Below are 20425 nucleotides of genomic sequence, written 5' to 3' on the forward strand. Positions count from 1 at the left end.
GGGCCCCACGTTGGGCGCCAGATGTTGGGTCTTAGTCCACCCGTACAAGGATGGACTGGGTCCGAGGAAAGGTAAGTGCGACCGCTCGCCCGTTCCCCAGCCTCCCTGTCCCGGAGACAATCAGACGCAGCGGGGAGCCAAGTCTAGCAAGGACTCATCTACTTCCTGAGAAACAGAACCTTTTATAGCACAAAACTGCAGAGTCATTGGGGCAGGGCTAAGGACCAGCCAATCACTTTACACAGTCACCTTACGGGGGGATTTCTATAGGACTAGCCCTATGTCTATACACTTGTTGCTAGTTTTGTTACCTCCCCGGATGTTGCGCAGCCAATTAGCTTTAGTGGTAAACAACTTTGGATTCCGCCCATCTTACTTCCTCTGGGCGCCATCTTACTTGGCTCCACGCGGCTTCGTTCCGCGCAGCTCGGGCGGGGGCACCCTGGAGCAGCTGCGCATGCGGAGCCCCCGGGCCCGGGCCTGGCCTGGCCTGGCCGCGCTCATGCCCCACATTTCAGTGTCTTTTTGGCACAAATGTTGACCAAGAACATACTCTGCACGGCTTTCTATTTTATTTTTAGGGTGAATAAAGACATGTTAAACACATAACACCAATCTTGTTGTTCATTGACAGGGCATGATTAACTTGTATGGAGCTCATGCCTTCTTCTTGTGCCTAGAGGACACCAGTGGCGCCTCTTTTGGAGTTTTTCTGATGAACAGCAATGCCATGGGTAGGAAGTGCCTTTTTATATTGCATGGATGTTACGTTCTGAGACGCAGTTATCACCACACCCCAGTTTTAGAACAAGTCCTTAAGTGTTTTTCTAGCAAAATACTTTTATGGTGGTATCACTATTTAACAGCATGCTTATTGGATCTACAACACTTCTGTTGAAACTGGAACCTGAAAGTAGATGAACTTGTCCAATAATCCAGTTCATGCTTTAAGCTATTTTCCTAGAAAATTACTTCAGGCTTCAGAGGTCTCTTTCAACGTCCTATTTCCCTCAATATTCTGTAGATAATAAGATCTCAATATTCTGTAGATAATAAGATCCCCTGGCGTAGTCTCCCCAAGGTGCCTGTAGCTCCGAAGCCGTGAGGCTGTGTCTGTAGACTGTTTCTGATTGTCCATTCTTAACCTGTTCCAGAATCTTCCTTCTGCAAGTCCAGGTTAATGGTACTTAATAAGTCTTTTTTAATTATTTCAAAAATACCCAGTTGTAGTTAAGTTCGTCAAATAAGATTTAAACTTTTTCTTTAGGCTTAAATCATTTTTGTATGTCCATTTTAAAATAGAGTTTATGTTTCTTTCTCTCAAACAACAAAAGTAAACTCAGTTGTCTACTGTTGTCTTAGGCATTCAATCTACTGATGCACTTCGGCAGTCCTCCAATGCAAAAACATTTGTGATTTTTCATCCCTTTCAGAATGAGAACTGGGATTTAGGTAGCTTAAGCATTCATATTGCGGAGTGAAGTATATTTCCAACCATGAGATTCTGATCACTGTCCTGTTAATCTTTTCAGAGATCACCCTTCAACCTGCTCCTGCTGTCACTTACCGAACAATTGGGGGCATTCTCGACTTCTATGTGTTCCTGGGAAACACTCCAGAACAAGTGGTTCAGGAGTACTTGGAGGTATGGCTCTGCATTTAGGTAGGCATTGTGTCAACCACCTTATAAATTAACAAGAGAAGAAGAAAGTTAGTTGCACTGTAACTCTTACTTCATTGTATCATAATCATGTCCAACAACTGTGTTCCACTGGCCTTCCTCCTGAAAGGGATTCTATTCTGTTCATCTTTGTTTCCTATATATGTAGCACAGATCCTGAGATACAGTAAGTACTCTGTAAATTTTCTGTGAATGAAAAAAAAAAGTTAAGATGTATAGAATATAAGTGCTGGGATTATGAGACATCCATCCTTTTTTTTGTTTGTTTGTTTGTTTATTTTGATGACATTTTTTGGGTTCTTTCTTCATGCTAAAGGGGCATTGTGCAAAACTGGAGAAATGCAAAACTATGTCAGATACTTTCTTGCTTTCAAGGAAATCGTAATGTATGTCTGTGTGATCAGTATTCCAAAGACTTAAGATCATAAGTCACCAAAGCTTATTCATTCACTGAAGAATTAAAAATTCAGGGAAAAGTAACTATGTGAAAGGAACTTTGTTAGCTGTTTGTATTTGATTCAAGCCATAAGACGGGAGGTCGCTTTAGATACTATTTAGCCTAAACTTCCTACTTTACAGATGAAAAGTTCAGGTCCATAAAGATGAAGTGATTCATTCAAGATAGCACATATTGGCAGATGAAATATGATTGTACGTGCTAAGGAATTTATGATCAAATAGGAGAAACATGACACAGCATGACAAGTTACAGCATGCCGTACCTTACAGTAACTGGCTTGCACAATGTACAGATAAACTTAGGGGAATTCACAGGTGTGAGAGGAAATATCCTTATAATAAGGGAAGGACTCCTAGGGAACAATCTGAGACCCGGCTCTTTCTGGACTCAAAGTGCTGGCGCTAGCCACTGGAAAATCTTGGATTCTAAACATATTCTAGTATTTCTTCACTCATCATTCTCTTGATCCCATCAGTACTTATTCTTTTGTCTTTAGCGTTGACATTACTGAAGTTATATTAGACATATAGTTTTTCCTTTAAGCTCTATGAGAGTAGGAACTACATTTGCTTTGTGCCACTATATCCCAAGTAGCTACGTGAGCCCTTGCTATATTGTAAAGACTCAGAAAGTACTTATGTTTTTTAATATTTATTTACTTGAAAGAGTTAAGCACAAAGAGGGAGAGAGGAGAGAAGAGAAGGTAGAGAGAGAGATCTTCTATCTTCTGATTCATTCACCAAATGGCCACAACGGCCAGGGCTGGGCCAGGCTGAAGCCAGGATCCAGAAGCTAGGAGCTTCATCTGGGTCTCCCACATGGGTGGCAGGGGCCCAAACACTCAGACCTTCCTCTGCTGTGTTCCCAGGTACATTATTAGGGAGCTGGATCAGAAGTGGAGCAGCCAAGACATGAACAGGTGCCCATGTGGGATGCTGGCATGGAGGGTGGTGTTTTAAGCTACTGCTCCACAACACGGCCCCAGAAGGAATGAATGTTACTGCTTTTCCTTCAAAATAACATACTTTTCAAGCATGTTCTGAAAGTCCTGTTATTTTCTATTCTTGCAGTTGTTGAGAATATATTTAGGTCCCTAGTGAAGAAAGCTATAAATTTGTGGAGTTTCACACGTTACCCTAGGAGAATACTCATTGGAACTTTACAGAAGATGGATGGAGCTCGTGTCTCAGTATTTGACATAATGCCACAGAGAGCGTTTATTCCAAAACCTCACATGCTTTGCTTCTCCTTGCAGTTGGTTGGGCGGCCATTCTTGCCTTCCTACTGGAGTCTTGGGTTCCAGCTTAGTCGAAGGGATTATGGTGGCATCCATGGATTGAAAGAGGTGGTAGACCGGAATCGCAGAGCTGGGATTCCCTATGTAAGTTGGGAATTTTCTTATCACGCTTTAGGCATCAATTCCTATCCTTCATTTTTTGTATCAAATTTATTAAGAAAAATATAGATAGGCTTATTGTCAGAAATGCACGTACTAAATTACCTACCGAATTATGGAAAGTGTGGAGTTATGGAGCCCATTGGATATGGCTGAGCATTTTAGCTTTACCACTTCATTGCTGTTGTCAGTGTTGGGCTAGCTAATTAACATCTCTGAATCTTAGTTTCCACCTTTATAGGAGAGAATCTAAAACTTTGGCTGCTCATAAGGAATGCCTCACACTATTCGTGCAAAGCACCTTGCACAGAAGATGAGCTATCACATTAGCTGCTGTTTTCTAAGAGAAAGCAACACCTGAGGTGATGTGGGGAATAAGAACTGATGATTATTTTATGACTTCTAGTGAGTGAGTTTATCACAGTGACCTTGTGTACTCCTGAAGATCTACCAGGAGATAATTTTAAAACTCAAAGGTTGCAGAGGACTTACAATGTTCAACGTCCACCAGTAAATCAAAAGATGATTCTTAAATGTATAACACTTAATATGCTTCTCCAGGATGTACATAACATGTGGATAATGTAGTCATCAAAGTGAGATAGTCTGGACTAATCCCTGACCTTTGGATATTTGGTGCAAGCATATATGTGTTAACATCTGAGGAACGATTGTGTGGGTAGAAATGACTTTGGCCTGGAATAAGGATTCTTCGTTCGCTCTAAGAGCAGGGATGAGGGCAGGCAGGGAGAACAACTTTTGCAATGAGAAAACAGATGCCCACTGTGTTGTCTGGTGTTAAGGGGAAATTGTATTTGGTTTTACTTCTCCCATATGCACTATCTGCCAAAACCCCACTCTAGGAAGTCAGACAGATAATTGGCAACACCTGTGTTGTCTGGAAAGGCTGCTCCGAGTGGCCCGCATTTAGCACTATATAGCACTATTTTGCAAATGAGGAAATGAAGATACTGTGTGGTTAATGACGTTTCCAGGCCACACACTGTAGGGCACGATCAGAATTCAAATGCAATTCCTTTGACTGCATGTGGAGCAGGTCCCAAGCTCTCCTGTCTCTGATGGAAGGGCTATTTTGAGGTGTTGCCAGTTCAAAAACAAATGGGCTTTTCGTCCCTGGGTGGCTTCTTTCCCTCGATGGACACATGGGTCCCCAGTGACTGTCCAGGACGAGAGGAGATGATACCACACAGGGCAATGGCCCTGACCTCATCTCCCTGCAGGCCAGTAAGCCGAGGTCCTCTCATGCGTGACCGGTGAGAAGCACACGGATGACTTCTGTTTATGTTTGAGCTGTGTGGCAGATGGGTGTCAAGGGAACATCTGCAGTCCAAAGGCCTCACCAAAGCCCCAGTCAACCCCTGCTCCTCACCAAGCATGTGACTTTGAGAATTGTCACTTAGCCCTTTACATCCGAGCCTCCTCACTAAGACTGACACCTGCCCCTCACACACTGGTATGAAAATTCAAAAAGCAGTTTGAGAGTTTGATGAATTAAAACTACCCTTCCCACACTTGTCACAATCTCTACTCTAGCAGTTTTATAATGCAAACAGACCGTTTTCTCCTCTTACGGTATCTTCAGACATCATGTTTGGGGGTCAAGTTAGTACGTGACTATAACATTACTAATATGTTCATTCAAACACACATGTGAAAAAACACCGGCTCTATATCAGGCATCCAAGCTCTCATGGTACACAGCTGAACAAGATGTCCTTAAGTTCCTCTCAATACCTTTGGACCTGCATCTCTCAGGAATAGAAGGTAAAATTGCAACCTAAGAGCAGCAGCAGCAGCATCTTTCAAAGAGGACTTATTTATTCCTAAGAGGTAGCTGAGCCCTGGAAGTTCCAGGATCATGACAAACATGGCTTCAAAGCAGTCGTACTTCCTATCAGTACAGTGTATCTCCTAGCTTCTGGCTGACCAGAGTTAGTTATCTTTCAGGATGTCCAATATTCTGACATAGACTACATGGATGGATGGAAGGATTTCACTATTGATGAAGGAGCTTACCCTGGCCTCTCAGATTTTGCCAAGGAGTTACATGACAATGGACAGAAATACATGATTATTATGGTATGCTCAAACAAATATGGCTTTTATCTCTTTCTAGGTACGAAGGAAAATTACAATAATAAGATTTATATTTTGTTTCCTTATTAGAATCCTGGCATCTTCAAGAGCCCTGAGTACACAGCCTATAACAATGGAAGTCTAAAGAGAATATGGATCTTGGATAACCATGGCTTTGCTGTTGGGGAGGTAATTTCTCAAAAAATAAGAGTAAATTACCAGTTTGCATTCCCACCAACAGTGGGTTAGTGTCCCTTTTTCCCCACATCCTCGCCAGCATCTGTTGTTGGTAGATTTCTGTATGTAAGCCATTCTAACCAGGGTGAGGTGAAACCTCATTGTGGTTTTGATTTGCATTTCCCTGATGGCTAGTGATCTTGAACATTTTTTCATGTGTCTGTTGGCCATTTGGATTTTATAAGATCAGAGTTGGTGAACTCAAGAGGCTTCCATAGCCTTGGCAGCTCATGACTAGAGCCTCCGGTGATTACTGATGTCATAAATAAGAGTGTCAATTGTTAAATTAACAACAGGAGTCACTGTGCACTTACTCCCCATGTAGGATCTCTGTCCTTAATGTGTTGTACTGTATGAATTAACGGTAAAACTACTACTCAAACAGTACTCTATACTTTGTGTGTCTGTGTGGGTGCAGTGTGTTGAAATCTTTACTTAGTATATACTAAGTTGATCTTCTGTATATAAAGATAACTGAAAATGAATCATGATGAAGAGTGGGGTGGGAGAGGGAGTGGGAGATGGGATGGTTGTTGGTGGGAGGGAGGTTATGTGGGGAAAAGTAGCTATAATCTAAAAGTTGTACTTTGGAAATTAATATTTATTAAATAAAAGTTTAAAAAAATAAAAATAAATAAATAAAAGAGTAAATTAAAGTCATTTTGGGAAGTTTGTACTTTTGGTATGGAGAAAAATGAAAGACAAATTGCAATACCACTACAGTTTTCATGAGAGTTTCTTTTATTAGTATTTTTAAACCAATAGTTTTAATAACAAAATATTAAAATTTTAAGGATTTTAAAAAGCTAGCTTCTGACCTGCTAATACTACATATTTATTGTCTTGGAAAAGAAGCCACTTTTTTTTTTTTTTTGACAGTCGGAGTGGATAATGAGAGAGAGACAGAGAGAGACAGAGAGAAACGTCTTCCTTTGCCGTTGGTTTACCCTCCTCCAATGGCCGCTGCGGCCGGCACGCTTCGGCCAGCGCACCTTGCTGATCCGATGGCAGGAGCCAGGGGCTTCTCCTGGTCTCCCATGGGGTGCAGGGCCCAAGCACTTGGGCCATCCTCCACTGCACTCCCGGGCCACAGCAGAGAGCTGGACTGGAAGAGGGGCAACCGGGACAGAATCCGGTGCCCCGACCGGGACTAGAACCTGGTGTGCCGGCGCCGCAAGGTGGAGGATTAGCCTATTGAGCCATGGCGCCGGCCCGAAAAGAAGCAACATTTTGAGACAGGGAGGCCTTAAGTAGCGGAATTTACTTCTAATTTTATATTGCTTCTCAATTAGAGGAGTTACACTTGCCAGAATTTTAAGCAATCCATCTTCCCAATTGGCCTGATATAATGAATTTTTAGTTGTTTTCATAGAAAAGCATATAAGGTGGCTTTCATTTATGTAATCAGTTATTTTTTTCTTTTTCTTCCTTTGGCTTCTTGTGTGTATTTCATTGTTTTGTCATTGTTTGCAGAGCCAGAAATTTTAAAGTAATAAGCCCCATGAGGCTACTAGTAGAAGAAATAGCAACCAGTGCTAAATGAATAATTGAGGCACCCAACATGCTGATGCCTCAGCCTTCCTGTTTGTTCCCCAGGGGTACCCTGGACCAACAGTCTTTCCTGACTACAGCAATCCCGAGGGCACTCAGTGGTGGACAGAGCAGCTCACTGAGTTTCATAACCAGCTAGCGTTTGATGGAGTGTGGATTGTAAGTTCTTATTCCAGCTTCAACTTTCTTTGAAAACAGATATGTCTAATTTTCAGATGAGTTTCAATCTAATCCGTAATAAAATAGTTTGCTTGGTATAGTGTTACTCAACATTCTTCCACTTAATGCTGAGCTGATAAAGGTGAACTAGGCTCTTAACAGCTCTAGGTTCTGATGTTGAATCTGACGGCAACTGTAGATTTCACATTGATGAAGTCCTTTGTTTTCTCATGATCTCTGTATTTTCCTCTATTAACTGAATTTCAACTTTAAAATACTGCTTCGTTAAAAGTTGGAATTGCTATTACTTGTAGTATTTTCTCATACAAATTTTTAGTTAATCATTAGTGAATAATTTAATGAGGCCTTTATGTGTGTGTTTTCTTGTTTGTTTTTGTTCTTGCTGGGGAACCAATAGAGAAATTTTCTGGAATTTGAAAAACTAATTTGTTAACAAAATGACTCATCACTTATTTTTAATTCATTTTAAAGGAATGGATGAATTTGATAGCAATTGTATTCTGTTATTGTTCCTCAGTGGGAGAAAAGATGGAAAATTGTAAAATAGAAATCTTATTCTGTGTTAGATTCTTTCAGATAATACTCAAGCAGTAATAATAATAATAATATCTTAACAATTTATAAGAATGGAACTTTTTAAATTTTAAAATTAAAAGGAACAAATTCATGTATTTCACATATACAATTTATAGCTCAGTAGAAAAACCACGGTGAGGCTGAAACTTTAAAATGATTTTTAAAAGATTTTACTTATTTATTTGAGTGGTAGAGTTACAGATTGTGAGAGAGAGAGAGAGACAGAGAGAAAGGTCTTCATCTGCTGGTTCACTCCCCAAGGCCAGCAACAGCCGGAGTGTTGCCAGTCCGAAGCCAGGAGCCAGGTGCTTCCTCCCAGTCTCCAACATGGTTGCAGGGTCTCAAGGACTTGGGCCATCCACCACTACTTTCCCAGGCCACAGCAGAGAGCTGGATTGGAAGAGGAGCAGCCGGGACTAGAACCAGTGCCCACACGGGATGCTGGCGCTGCAGGCAGAGAGTTAACCTACTGCGCCATGGCGCCGGACCCTAAAACGATATTGTTAACTGATTAAAATCAATTTGTAAAAGTAAAATTGCCAGATGTCACTTAGAAGTTAGAACATACCTTAGCTGTGGCCTAATCCAATGGCTTTGTTTTACAAGAGGTGAAACCGCACCCAAGAAATGTTGGGGAGATTATTCAAAACCCTAACACCAGTTAACCGGGGAGATTCCAGATATCCTGTATCAGTAAGATTTTTCAAAAGCTAATCATGTATCAATAACATTTTCCATTTTGTATACTTTGTGTCTTGGAAGGAAATGGATGAAGTGTCCAGCCTTCTCCAAGGTCCTGGTCATGAGTGTGAATCAAACAGCTTGAATTCTCCACCTTTCATTCCCAGTAAGTTTTCCCTTGTTTGCTAATGATGTAAGACACTCCCCAGCCTACTCAGTGTGGTCAAGAGCAATTCACTTCCCAGTCCAAGGAATGACCCCAACATCCTTACTACTGCTTTCACCGTTCCCCTGGCCCTCTGCAGTGGTTTGGCCTCTGATTATATTTTGGCTGTCATCTTACCAGGGCAGTGTGTGCTGACAGATTGTAGTGTGAACCTGGGGCCTCTTCTGGCTGTCCTCTGTCACTGTGGAAGCCGTGGGGTTCTTGTCTTCACACAAGAAAGAATTCAGTCGTGATACAGAGAGCCCAGTTGATAAGGCTTCATTGGGGATAGGGCATCCGTCAGGACAAAAGGGACAGAGAGAGTGTCCAGTCACTCAGACTGGGGGAGAGCGAGGTTACTTGGTTGAGTGGAGAGAATACACCGGGGCAGGCCAGGTGGGTGGCTCAGCTGAGAGACAGAGGGCTGAGTGTGCAGTCCATTTGGAATCCCTAGGTTTTTAAGGGAGTCTGTTTACCCTCCTCCCCCTCTCCTCCAGGACAAAGGATGAGAAGTCCTAGAGGAAGAGCTTGTTGGGTGAAAATTAGCAAATTCCTCCCCAGATTTGCTTGTGCTTGGCAGAGCAGAGGGGCTTCCCTTAGGGCATCTGAGAAGGTTTAATTGTCCCATGTTATCAGGTCAGGTAACCCATCTGGTCCTGAGAAGAGAGAATTCTCCTGGGAGCTTTCCTTGGGGGAAGGTCTGGGACCACCTGGGAGGTCATCAGGGTCTGATGGGCTCTGGAGCTACCATAGTGGCTGCTGGTCTTCAGGCCCTGCTCACACACACATAGGCTCCATTGCTAACTTCCTACCTAACATTTCCACTCTAGGGTCCCAAACTCATCCTGTTCCCCTGCTCCAAGCCCTTCAGATGGTTCTACTTTAAAATTCATGAGAATTTCAGAACTTGCTCAGGAAATGAGCAAGAAATGTTGCCTGGAAATGGGGTGGAGCCCAGTTGTCGGCTTTTCCTTTGCCAGAAGCAGTCGTGTAGCCTCAGCTTGCCTTCAGGGGAGAACTTCATGTTCAGCATAAAGCACACTTGCCTGGGGGCACCTAGGCAGGCTCTCCAGACCACTGCAGATTGTAACCCTCTGAGACCACGGTTTACCTGTTTCTTTGCCTCCTTTTGGTCACCGAAGAAGTAATGAAATGTTTGGCCTGAGTCTTGACTTCAAGCCATTTAATCTCTTGCAAAATTTGCTGTTCGCTTCCATGACATAGTCACTGACTTCTGCTTCATCTGATTGCCTCATTGGTTTTCCACTTGCACAATTTATTTTGTTTTACTTTTTTAAGAACTATTTATTTGAAAGAGAGAAAGAGAGAGAAAGAGAGAGAGAGAAAGAGAGAGAGAGAGAATCTTCCCTTCACTGTTCACTCCCTAAATGGTTGCAACACCTGGGGCTGAGCCAGGATGAAGCCGGGAACTTGGAATTCGATCTGGGCTCTCACGTGGGTGGCAGAGTCATCTTCCAGTGTTTTCCCAGGCATTTAGCAAGAAGCTGGATCAGAAGCAAAGCAACCAGGCTTCTGAACCAGCACTCGGTTCTGGGATGCCTGCGCTACACACTGCGGCTTAACCCTCTGTGCCACAATGTTCCTCCCTATCAGGTTTGTTCTGAATCTCTTAATCTTCTGTTTTTCCTACAGAAAACCTCAACCCCATTACCTTCTGCTTGCTTCTAGCAGGCATCCCTCCTCAGAGCCCTTCAACATGTTATCTCTTCACAAATGACCCACCACTTTCCCTCACCACCTCTCAGGGTTGCCTAGTGCACACCTAGCATGATGAAGATTTAGACACAGTTACCTGAGCACTGGAGACCTTTTGGTGCCCTTTTATATAGTTCACATAGTAATGAATGACATTCTATAAATTAAGCTTTGCAAGGAAGACAGTTTTCTTTCTGGTTATAATATAATTTAATTTCTGATTCAGTTTTTTATTCTGATTCTGTTAGGCTGGTGAGAAAATCTCAACCTGTCTTTCCCAATTCCACCACTTTTTGGAATTATATCCCATCCCAAAGTCCAGATGTGGCCCCAATTATGGGTCCATAGGAGGAGAAGGGGATGAGATATATAGGCCATGGGACAGAGGAGAGTGACTGTGTTAGGCTTGAGAAAGAGAAAATAAGTAACAGTGCAGATCCTCTCAGGAAGGATTTGCATTCTTATTTATGAAACCACTCAAATATCATATCTCATTTTTAAAAAGTGTGCTCTATAATATAAAAGTGAAAGTGTTTCCTTTTACTGTTCTTATACCTGTGCATTGTAGTTCAGTCCTTTTTTATTAAATCAGGTACAAACCACATGTTTTCTATGTCGCTGCACCCCCCCTCCACCTCCTCCTCTCCCCCTCCCCTCCCCCTCCCCCTCCACCTCCTCCTCCATCCCCTCCCCTCCTCCTCCTCCACCCCCTCCTCCTCCCCCTCCACCTCCTCCTCCTCCACCTCCACCTCCTCCTCCTCCCCCTCCACCTCCTCCTCCTCCACCTCCACCTCCGCCTCCTCCTCCACCTCCACCCCCTCCACCTCCTCCTCCTCCTCCTCCCCCTCCACCTCCTCCTCCTCCACCTCCACCTCCTCCTCCTCCTCCACCTCCACCCCCTCCACCTCCTCCTCCTCCTCCACCTCCACCCCCTCCCCTCCTCCTCCTCCACCCCCTCCTCCTCCACCCCCTCCTCCTCCACCCCCTCCTCCTCCCCCTCCACCTCCTCCTCCTCCACCTCCACCTCCTCCTCCTCCCCCTCCACCTCCTCCACCTCCTCCTCCTCCTCCACCTCCACCCCCTCCTTCTCCACCCCCACCTCCACCCCCTCCTTCTCCACCTCCACCTCCTCCTCCACATCCTCCACCTCCACCCCCTCCTCCTCCACCTCCTCCACCTCCACCCCCTCCTTCTCCACCTCCACCTCCTCCTCCACCTCCACCCCCTCCTTCTCCACCCCCTCCTCCTCCACCCCCTCCTCCTCCACCTCCACTCCCTCCTTCTCCACCCCCACCTCCACCCCCTCCTTCTCCACCCCCTCCTCCTCCACCTCCACTCCCTCCTTCTCCACCTCCACCTCCACCCCCTCCTTCTCCACCCCCTCCTCCTCCACCCCCTCCTCCTCCACCTCCACTCCCTCCTTCTCCACCTCCACCTCCACCCCCTCCTTCTCCACCTCCACCTCCTCCTCCACATCCTCCACCTCCACCCCCTCCTCCTCCACCTCCTCCACCTCCACCCCCTCCTTCTCCACCTCCACCTCCTCCTCCACCTCCACCCCCTCCTCCACCTCCACCCCCTCCTTCTCCACCTCCACCTCCTCCTTCTCTACCTCCCCCTCCTCCTCCACCCCCTCCTTCTCCACCTCCACCTCCTCCTTCTCTACCTCCCCCTCCTCCTCCACCCCCTCCTCCTCCACCTCCACCTCCTCCTCCTCCTCCTCCACCTCCTCCTCCACCTCCTCCACCTCCACCCCCTCCTTCTCCACCTCCACCTCCTCCTTCTCTACCTCCCCTCCTCCTCCTCCACCTCCTCCTCCTCCTCCTCCACCTCCTCCTCCTCCACCTCCTCCTCCTCCACCTCCTCCTCCCCCTCCTCTTCCTGCTCCACCTCCTCTTCCTCTTCCACCTCCATCTCCACCTCCTCCACTGCCCATTGCTCTCAGTTGCTTTGCTCACTACTACATTATCTGAGCTCAAGGGACTGCAGATTAAGTTTCAGGCTCCCTCTCCGCAGGAGGCTCAGTCTAGGTCACATGTGGGAAGTGGCTTTTAGGATTTTGTCAAGGTGGGATTGATGGAAATGTGCAGTAACCAGGAAGAAAAGAGCTGGGTGGCTCTTTGGCTGAAGTTGGTTGGTGGGAAGTGCTGCACTGACGGTTGTTCCCCCCTAGGAGTCCTGGGCGGTCGGCTCTCTGAAAGGACCCTCTGCATGGACACAGAGTTTTACTCCGGTCTTCACTATGACGTCCACAGCTTGTATGGCTACTCCATGGCCAGAGCCACAGACTCGTAAGCACTTGGTTTTCCCCCTGGTTCTAGATTTAGGAAGGGGGGAGATGGAGAGTTTCTCTTCTCTTTCATTAGTATATTGCTCAAATATACTAGTCTTCTAGGATACTTACGGAGTCCTTTTGTACAAACTCCCGGTTACTGTACAGCATTATTTTTGATTGGCTTATGGCTAAGGGGTTCCATTATTTCACATGTCTTAAAGTATCTCACACACCATTTACTTGGCTCTGTTACCTTTCTTCACCTGATCTCCACATTCTGGCTAATCAGTTTAAAAATCTGAAATTGCCTGTGCTGGCGGATGGCAGCACCATCCTATATCCCAGACTCACAAGTGAGAAGCTTTGCATCATCCCCTCCTTCTCATCCTCGCATGTGATGCTTCTCCACAGTCTCTTCCTGTCCTGATAAGTTTTCACTCTTGGCCACTCCTGTCTAATGGGGCTATGCTGAGTGCATAGCCAGAGAGAAAGGTCAGGAAGGGCTGGGGGAGGAGGGAGAGAGTCTCCGATTGCCTTATTGCCACTGTTGCCATGTGATGAAAGTGCTACAAAAATCCCTAATTGTTTCGTTGTGTATTCTTAGAGTCATGGTTCATTGCTAATAGGTACCAGTGATGGGGTATGGAAGATGGGTTTTTGCTTCTCTGGGTGAGCAGTGCTCTGAATTCCTGGTGAACAGTGAAGATAAGTGCAACTTGGCCTTTGACCCCCAGGCGGAGTTGTATTTAAAGGGATAAGATTTTCATCCAGTGGAATCCTGCCCTCAGAAGAACTGTAGCCACTGGTCTGATGAGTATACGGCTCAACCTAAACCAGAAGCCGAGTGTGGGGACAGTGGTTACTGGGCTGAGTGGGCGGGGAAAACGGCCAGCTTCCAGGTGAAAGCAGAGGGAGAGCAGAAAGCGCAGACGTGGGGGGTGGAAGAGAGAACCGTAGAGAGTCTGGATAAGGTTTTTCTTCACAGCTGTAAGAACCTGTTATCTAATCTGTGCTGCTACAATGGCTGGCTCTCAACTGTGGCCTCACCTATCTTCATGCTTGTTTTGGTTTCACTTTAGAGGGACTGCGTCTGCTTCCCTCATGACTTATTGCTGCAAAGTGCGACAAACCTGAAGCCCATGGCAATAAAGGCAGTGTCCTCTAGTGTCTGTCGAGGGGAGGCGAGGGTTGCAGATGAGGGATGAGCCTTCTCTCCAGCAGATGGTCAACTTTTTGGTCTGTAGATTGTCAGAATGGGCCACTGCACTTTCTTAAACCAGTTTGTTTCAGAATTCTCCCCTTTCTGCCAACACAAGCCAATCCTGCGGTTGCAGACTCCTAGCACCCCCAGGAGTAGGAAGTGGGGAGGCACTGGTTTTTGTGATGGTGTCTTGAGAAACTGCCAGGTGGCAGAGATCTGTGGAGAGAGTTCTAGGAAAGGAGACTTGCAGATCTTGTAGTGGACAGAAAGACAAGACTGCCTACAGACAGCAGCAACGGCTGTGACCCAGGCATTATCTTACAGGATGCTTTCATTTCAAGAAAGCAGCTATACAGAGGAATTCAGTAAAATCCGTAAGACAGACTTACCTCACCATTTACCATTGCACCTTATATCTGCCCCATGCCCCGAAAGTGGCTATCATTCTGAATTCTGCATTTTAATCCATTTGGTTCCATTTCTATTATGTAGTTTTATTTCATCTCAAATATTTTATATGTAGCACAGTGAAAATAATACTTTCATTTTAGTTTTCAACTTTTACAAAAAGTATCACATATCGTCTTCTGAGACTTCTCCTTTCCAGTTTTGCACAGGTTAATATTTGCTAATGTTTGGGGTGGCTACAAATAAGTTCTGAAGTTTCAGAAGCATACTGTGGTGTGCAAACTCTCCCTTCCGTCAAGCAGAGGGCACAGTGGGACAATCTGAATTGGTGTTTGCTCAACAGGATTACCCATGGGCAGCAAGGCGTGGAATGAAGAGACATTAGAAAACCTTTGTCCAGAGGGAGAAGATGGAGCCAAGATCCTATGGCTTGATTCTAATATATTGTTGATAAAAAGGGTCAGAACACACCAGATTCAGCAAGAAGGAGAAAACATAATTAGAAAGAAAGGGGCCTACAGAAATTTCTTGGAGCTTGGAATATAGATATTTGCATTGCCTTATAAGAAATCTGAAACGTTATCAAGAGGCAGGAAGGCAATTTATTTTATTTGAGAGGTAGAGTTACAGATAGTGAGAGGGAGAGACAGCGAAAAAGGTCTTCCTTCCATTGGTTCATTCTCCAAATGGCTGCAATGGCTGGAGTTGTGCTGATTCGAAGCCAGGGGCCAGGCGCTTCCCAGTCTCCCACACAGGTGCAGGGGCCTAAGGACTTGGGCTACTTTCTACTGCTCTCCCGGGCCACAGCAGAGAGCTAGATTGGAAGTGGAGCAACTGGGACTAGAACCGGCACCCACATGGGATGCCGGTGCCACAGGTGGAGGATTAACCTGCACCACGGCACCATCCCCAGGAATGCAATTCTTGAAAATGCTGTGGGGAGGTGGTGGTGGGGGTGGTGTTTTGGTACAGTAAGCTAAGCCTTCACCTTTGGTGCCAGCATCCCATATGGGTGCAGGTTCGAGTTTTGGCTGCTCCATCTCTGATCCAGCTCTCTGCTTATGGCCTGGAAAAGCAGTAGAAGATAGAACAAGTGCTTGGGTACCTGCACCTACATGGGAGACATGGAAGAAGCTCCTAGTTCCTAGCTTTGGACTGGCTCACCTCTTGCTGTTGTGGCCATTTGGGGAGTGAACCAGCAGATGGAAGACCTCTCTCTCTGTTTCTCTCTCTGTTTCTCTCTCTCTCTCTGTTTCTCTCTCTCTCTCTCTCTCTCTCTCTCTCTTTCCCACCCTCCTTCTCTCTGTCAGTAACTCTACCTCTCAGATAAATAAGCAGAATCCTTAAGAAAGAAAAAGAAAAGAAAATACTGAACTGTGCAACTGGTTTATGATAACCTGATTTTTTTTCTCAGTTTGTTGGAAAGCTCATTAGTATAACCCAAGTCCCAGATGTTCACAGTTCACCTCATACTCCACTGGTTTCTTCTTTTTTAGGGCCATGGAGGCTATCTTTCTCAATAATAGGAACTTCATATTATCCCGTTCAACTTTTGCTGGATCTGGAAAATTTGCTGCTCATTGGCTTGGGGACAATGCGGCTACATGGGATGACCTCCGATGGTCCATCCCCAGTATCCTGGAGTTCAACCTGTTTGGCATCCCCATGGTGAGCTTGTTCCCAGTAAGGAACTTTAACTTTCTCTCCTTTGGCTTTCTTTCCATTCCCAGTCTTTAAGGGTATATGAAAAAACTGAAGTTCAAATATCCCACTGTGATATGTATTGGAAAACCAATGTCTATATATAATGTGAGCTGCCTTCTAATTAGAGAATGGTGAAACTTTATCACTGGGTTTTTTTCCCAGGGAATTTCTGGACATAGGATACATTAAGTCTTGCAGAAAAATCCTATTAATGAATATTGAGGAAGAACCCTCAATTCAACGGTCATTGCACCAGCGATCGGTCTTCTCCTCCCCAGTGTGTCCTGAACATGTTTGCTTCTCTCACTGGGCTGGAGGGACTCTGGGATTTCTTTAAACATGGACTGGTGGAGATAAGACTTGCTCTTCCCTTGTCATTTAAGTACACAGTGCTTCCACTCTCTCCCTGACCACTGTGCTAATTCTTCAGGTAGGTGCCAACATCTGTGGTTATATGGGAAATGTCTCGGAGGAGCTCTGCAGACGATGGATGCAGCTGGGAGCATTTTATCCACTCTCGAGGAATCATAACGGGCCTGGGTTCAGGGTAAGGCCACCAGCGAAGCAATGGGAAATGATTGCGTTGTCTCTAATGTGTTACTTCTCAATAAGGGATGGCACAGAGCCACACGTGTTGGCTCTAAGTGGAGAATAAGGTAGGAAAATCTTGGGTGATGGGCCCAAAACGGGAGTATAGGGTTAAGGGTGCGTGGGAAGTTTGTATATACTGAATGACTTTACTATTGGAAACTCAGCAACAGAGGTGAGAAGATTTGTTAAAGTCTCTTTGGTGTTTCTGTCATTTGTGTACCAAGTATTTACCCTGCACTTGTGTACTAAGTTTCATCACTTCTGTTACCATCTTATAAAACATGAAATGATTGGACTTTGATGGTATTTTACTTCAGAGGGGTGAGAGGAAGAAAATTTAGGGAGGGGAAGACAAGTGGTCTGATTTTTTTTCCACTTTGTAATAATATTCTATCTTTTTGTGAATGATTTGGAAGACCTCCCCCACTATATCTCATAACTTGTACCACTTTTATCCTATTCTATCTATAATAATATTTTTGATGGAACAGTACATCAACTGGGTTCAATGTCCCCTTTAAAGAGATGTATACGCTCATGGTAGGAGCAAGAAAGATGGGATATATTTTATTTTAATGTGATAATCCATAATTGAGATATTGCTTATTGAGTGGTTTAGCTCCTAGGCTCATCAGGGTGATTCATTGATACTCATTTTGGCTCTGGCTCTTGACTTTGTATGAGGATGTCTCTAACCTGGAAGGATTGACATCTAAGCCTTCAAAGCATTTTGCCCATGGACTTTCCTAGCTATGTGTAGTCTAGAGACAGATGAACTATTTTTGAATGTCTAAGCAGGTGACTGGAGTAGGTTGGTCCGGTCCTTTTCATGATGGGATACCTTGAAAGGACTTCCATAGATAAGAACACACATCACCAGGAGGTCAGTTAAAGTGCTGGTTTCCTCTCTTCTACACAAGCTCTGTATGATAGAATTATAATAAGAGCCACACATGTCACTGTAAATTTAAATAAGTTAAACAAAGGAGGCAACAGTACTTTTCATGTCTGAAAACTCATATATGTAACTCAGTATATTCAGAACACTGGCATTTTAACCTGTGCTTAACACAGGTTACTATTAATGAACTGTTTTATAGCCTTTTCTTTCTACAAAGTCTTCAGAATTCAGCATGCATTTTATATTTGCAGAATGATTGAATTTGTATGCCAGATTTCTGGTAGCTGAGATGAAATATAATCCTACCAAAATAATGAAGTTGTAGTTAATGGAAGAAAAAATACATTAATTCATTCTTAAGACTTACAGTTAAAATAATTGCAAAGAAATACAAGGAAAAGTTCAGTCCCTCAGTTTCACTAGCCACATTTCAAGTGTTCAGTCATGGTCCCCATCATGGACCGTGTAGTTCTAGACTCCCAGGTGGATCCTGGGGTGATGGAGGCTGCAGATTGTTATTTTCTTTGATGTTGGTCTCAGGGTTTTCATGAGTCCTGTGTAGGGGGCATGGAGTAGTCTCAATGGGCAGTTTTATTCCTTGGGAGGAAATGGGCATCTTAGGGAGCAGAGAAAGGAAAAGGAATAACCTTGGATATTTTATCCAAATTTCATTCTCAGTTGGGCAGTACGGGATGCCAAGTCTTTCACATGCATTATTCTCACATCCTCTGTTATTACGAGGAAAATGAACCAAATGAATGCTGGTTGTTGGTGGAAAATGTCTGTCTCTGAGTCCAGACCTAGATTTTCTTCCTAAACATATAATCTGACTTGCAAATTCAGAAAAATTCATAGACAGGAAAAGAGATTATAGCTCATGGTGGTTGGCAACGTGGCTTAAGGTATTGGATTAAAAAAATTAATAGTAAGGCCGGCGCCGTGGCTCAACAGGCTAATCCTCCGCCTTGCGGCGCCGGCACACCGGGTTCTAGTCCCGGTCGGGGCACCGGATTCTGTCCCGGTTGCCCCTCTTCCAGGCCAGCTCTCTGCTGTGGCCAGGGAGTGCAGTGAAGGATGGCCCAAGTGTTTGGGCTCTGCACCCCATGGGAGACCAGGAGAAGCACCTGGCTCCTGCCATCGGACGGCCGGCGCACCGCGCTACCACGGCGGCCATTAGAGGGTGAACCAACGGCAAAAGGAAGACCTTTCTCTCTGTCTTTCTCTCTCTCACTGTCCACTCTGCCTGTCAAAAATAAAAAAAAAATTAATAGTAGTACAACTTAAAATTATTACTTCCCAAACAATACTACAAGAAACCACAATACATAAATGGGAGCAGCTCTGGAGAGAACAGGGAGCACCGGAGCCCGTCTGTCTTCACGGCTGCCTCTACAGGGCTTCTTTATCACACTGAGGTGGACACAGGCTGCCCTTGAAAGTGACATGTCACAGTGCAACCGGCACCTGCTTGCAGTCCTCCACTGGGAACGCTGTCATCATTGACACTGTTTTCTCTTCTACGAAGTAAAGGAACAGGACCAAGATGCTCCCCACTCTGGAAGTGTTTTGATGTTTCCCAAGTTGGAGACCACAGCTACTTTCATGGTACAAAACTTCTCGTCATAGGAAACTTCTAAACAACAATGGAAAGAAATATTCGGCTGTTGATTCCACTTTGTTTTAGGACCAGGACCCTGCTGCCTTTGGGGATGACTCCTTGCTGTTGAATTCCAGTAGACATTACCTGAACATCCGCTACACCCTGCTGCCCTATCTCTACACCCTCTTCTACCGTGCTCACACCCTGGGGGAGACGGTGGCAAGACCCCTGGTACATGAGTGAGTCCCCTGATCCTCAAAGACTCCCCTTCGGATCATAATCTCACATTACCTTGTTGGTGGTAACCAGATTAGTTGGGACCTTCTTGCCTTGTAATGTTCTGCTTTCCTGTGGGAGAGATTTCAGTTGCCTCACCATGCCCTTTGTTTTATAGGTTCTACCAGGACCCAGCCACATGGGATGTCCATGAGCAGTTCTTATGGGGGCCTGGGCTCCTCATCACACCTGTCTTATATGAAGTATGTTCATAACTAAGTAGCAGGGTGGGATGTTCACTTGTCCTCATGGTTCTACAGCTGAATAAGCTGGAGTCTTGGGGTTCCGCGACTGCATTTATATCTGAATATGAATATAAATAAGAACGATTATAGAAGTTTGGTAATTAGAAAAATAGTAATTGTTGGTCTCTCTAATCTACCACACAAAACATTTTCTATGTTGCAAAATTGCCTTAAAGCCTGGGTTCTTAGACATGTGGTTGTGGTTTTGACATGGACTTTCAGCGCATTGGTATGACCATCTGTCCATTTTCCCTTGTCCAGAGGAGGGTTGGAAGAGATCATGTGAAGTGGTACAGGGAGGAAAGGGTGCTGGACAAGGAGAGAGTCCTACTCTGAAGTCCAGGTGTGACGGGCAGGGGCATCCATCGAAGTGTGACCTAGGGTGAGAGTAACTAGGGACGTGTGAGGCAAGGTCAGGATTATGCTGCTCAACTTGTAAACATC

The 20425-nt window shown here is 44.9% G+C and overlaps 1 protein-coding gene across 1 annotated transcript in view; it reads left to right on the forward strand.

The window, feature by feature from the left end:
* MGAM2 (maltase-glucoamylase 2 (putative)) overlaps window positions 1-20425 on the forward strand; it is a 98614-nt gene that overhangs the window by 15045 nt on the left and 63144 nt on the right. The window contains 12 exon segments of the mRNA XM_062194637.1: window positions 635-734; window positions 1533-1645; window positions 3397-3522; window positions 5506-5637; window positions 5725-5823; window positions 7468-7581; window positions 8941-9025; window positions 12954-13071; window positions 16161-16332; window positions 16799-16915; window positions 19545-19699; window positions 19855-19939. Coding sequence (XP_062050621.1) covers window positions 635-734; window positions 1533-1645; window positions 3397-3522; window positions 5506-5637; window positions 5725-5823; window positions 7468-7581; window positions 8941-9025; window positions 12954-13071; window positions 16161-16332; window positions 16799-16915; window positions 19545-19699; window positions 19855-19939 — 1416 coding nt within the window.

Source organism: Lepus europaeus, chromosome 1 (genome assembly GCF_033115175.1).
Source record: "Lepus europaeus isolate LE1 chromosome 1, mLepTim1.pri, whole genome shotgun sequence".
Taxonomy (NCBI): Eukaryota; Metazoa; Chordata; class Mammalia; order Lagomorpha; family Leporidae; genus Lepus; species Lepus europaeus.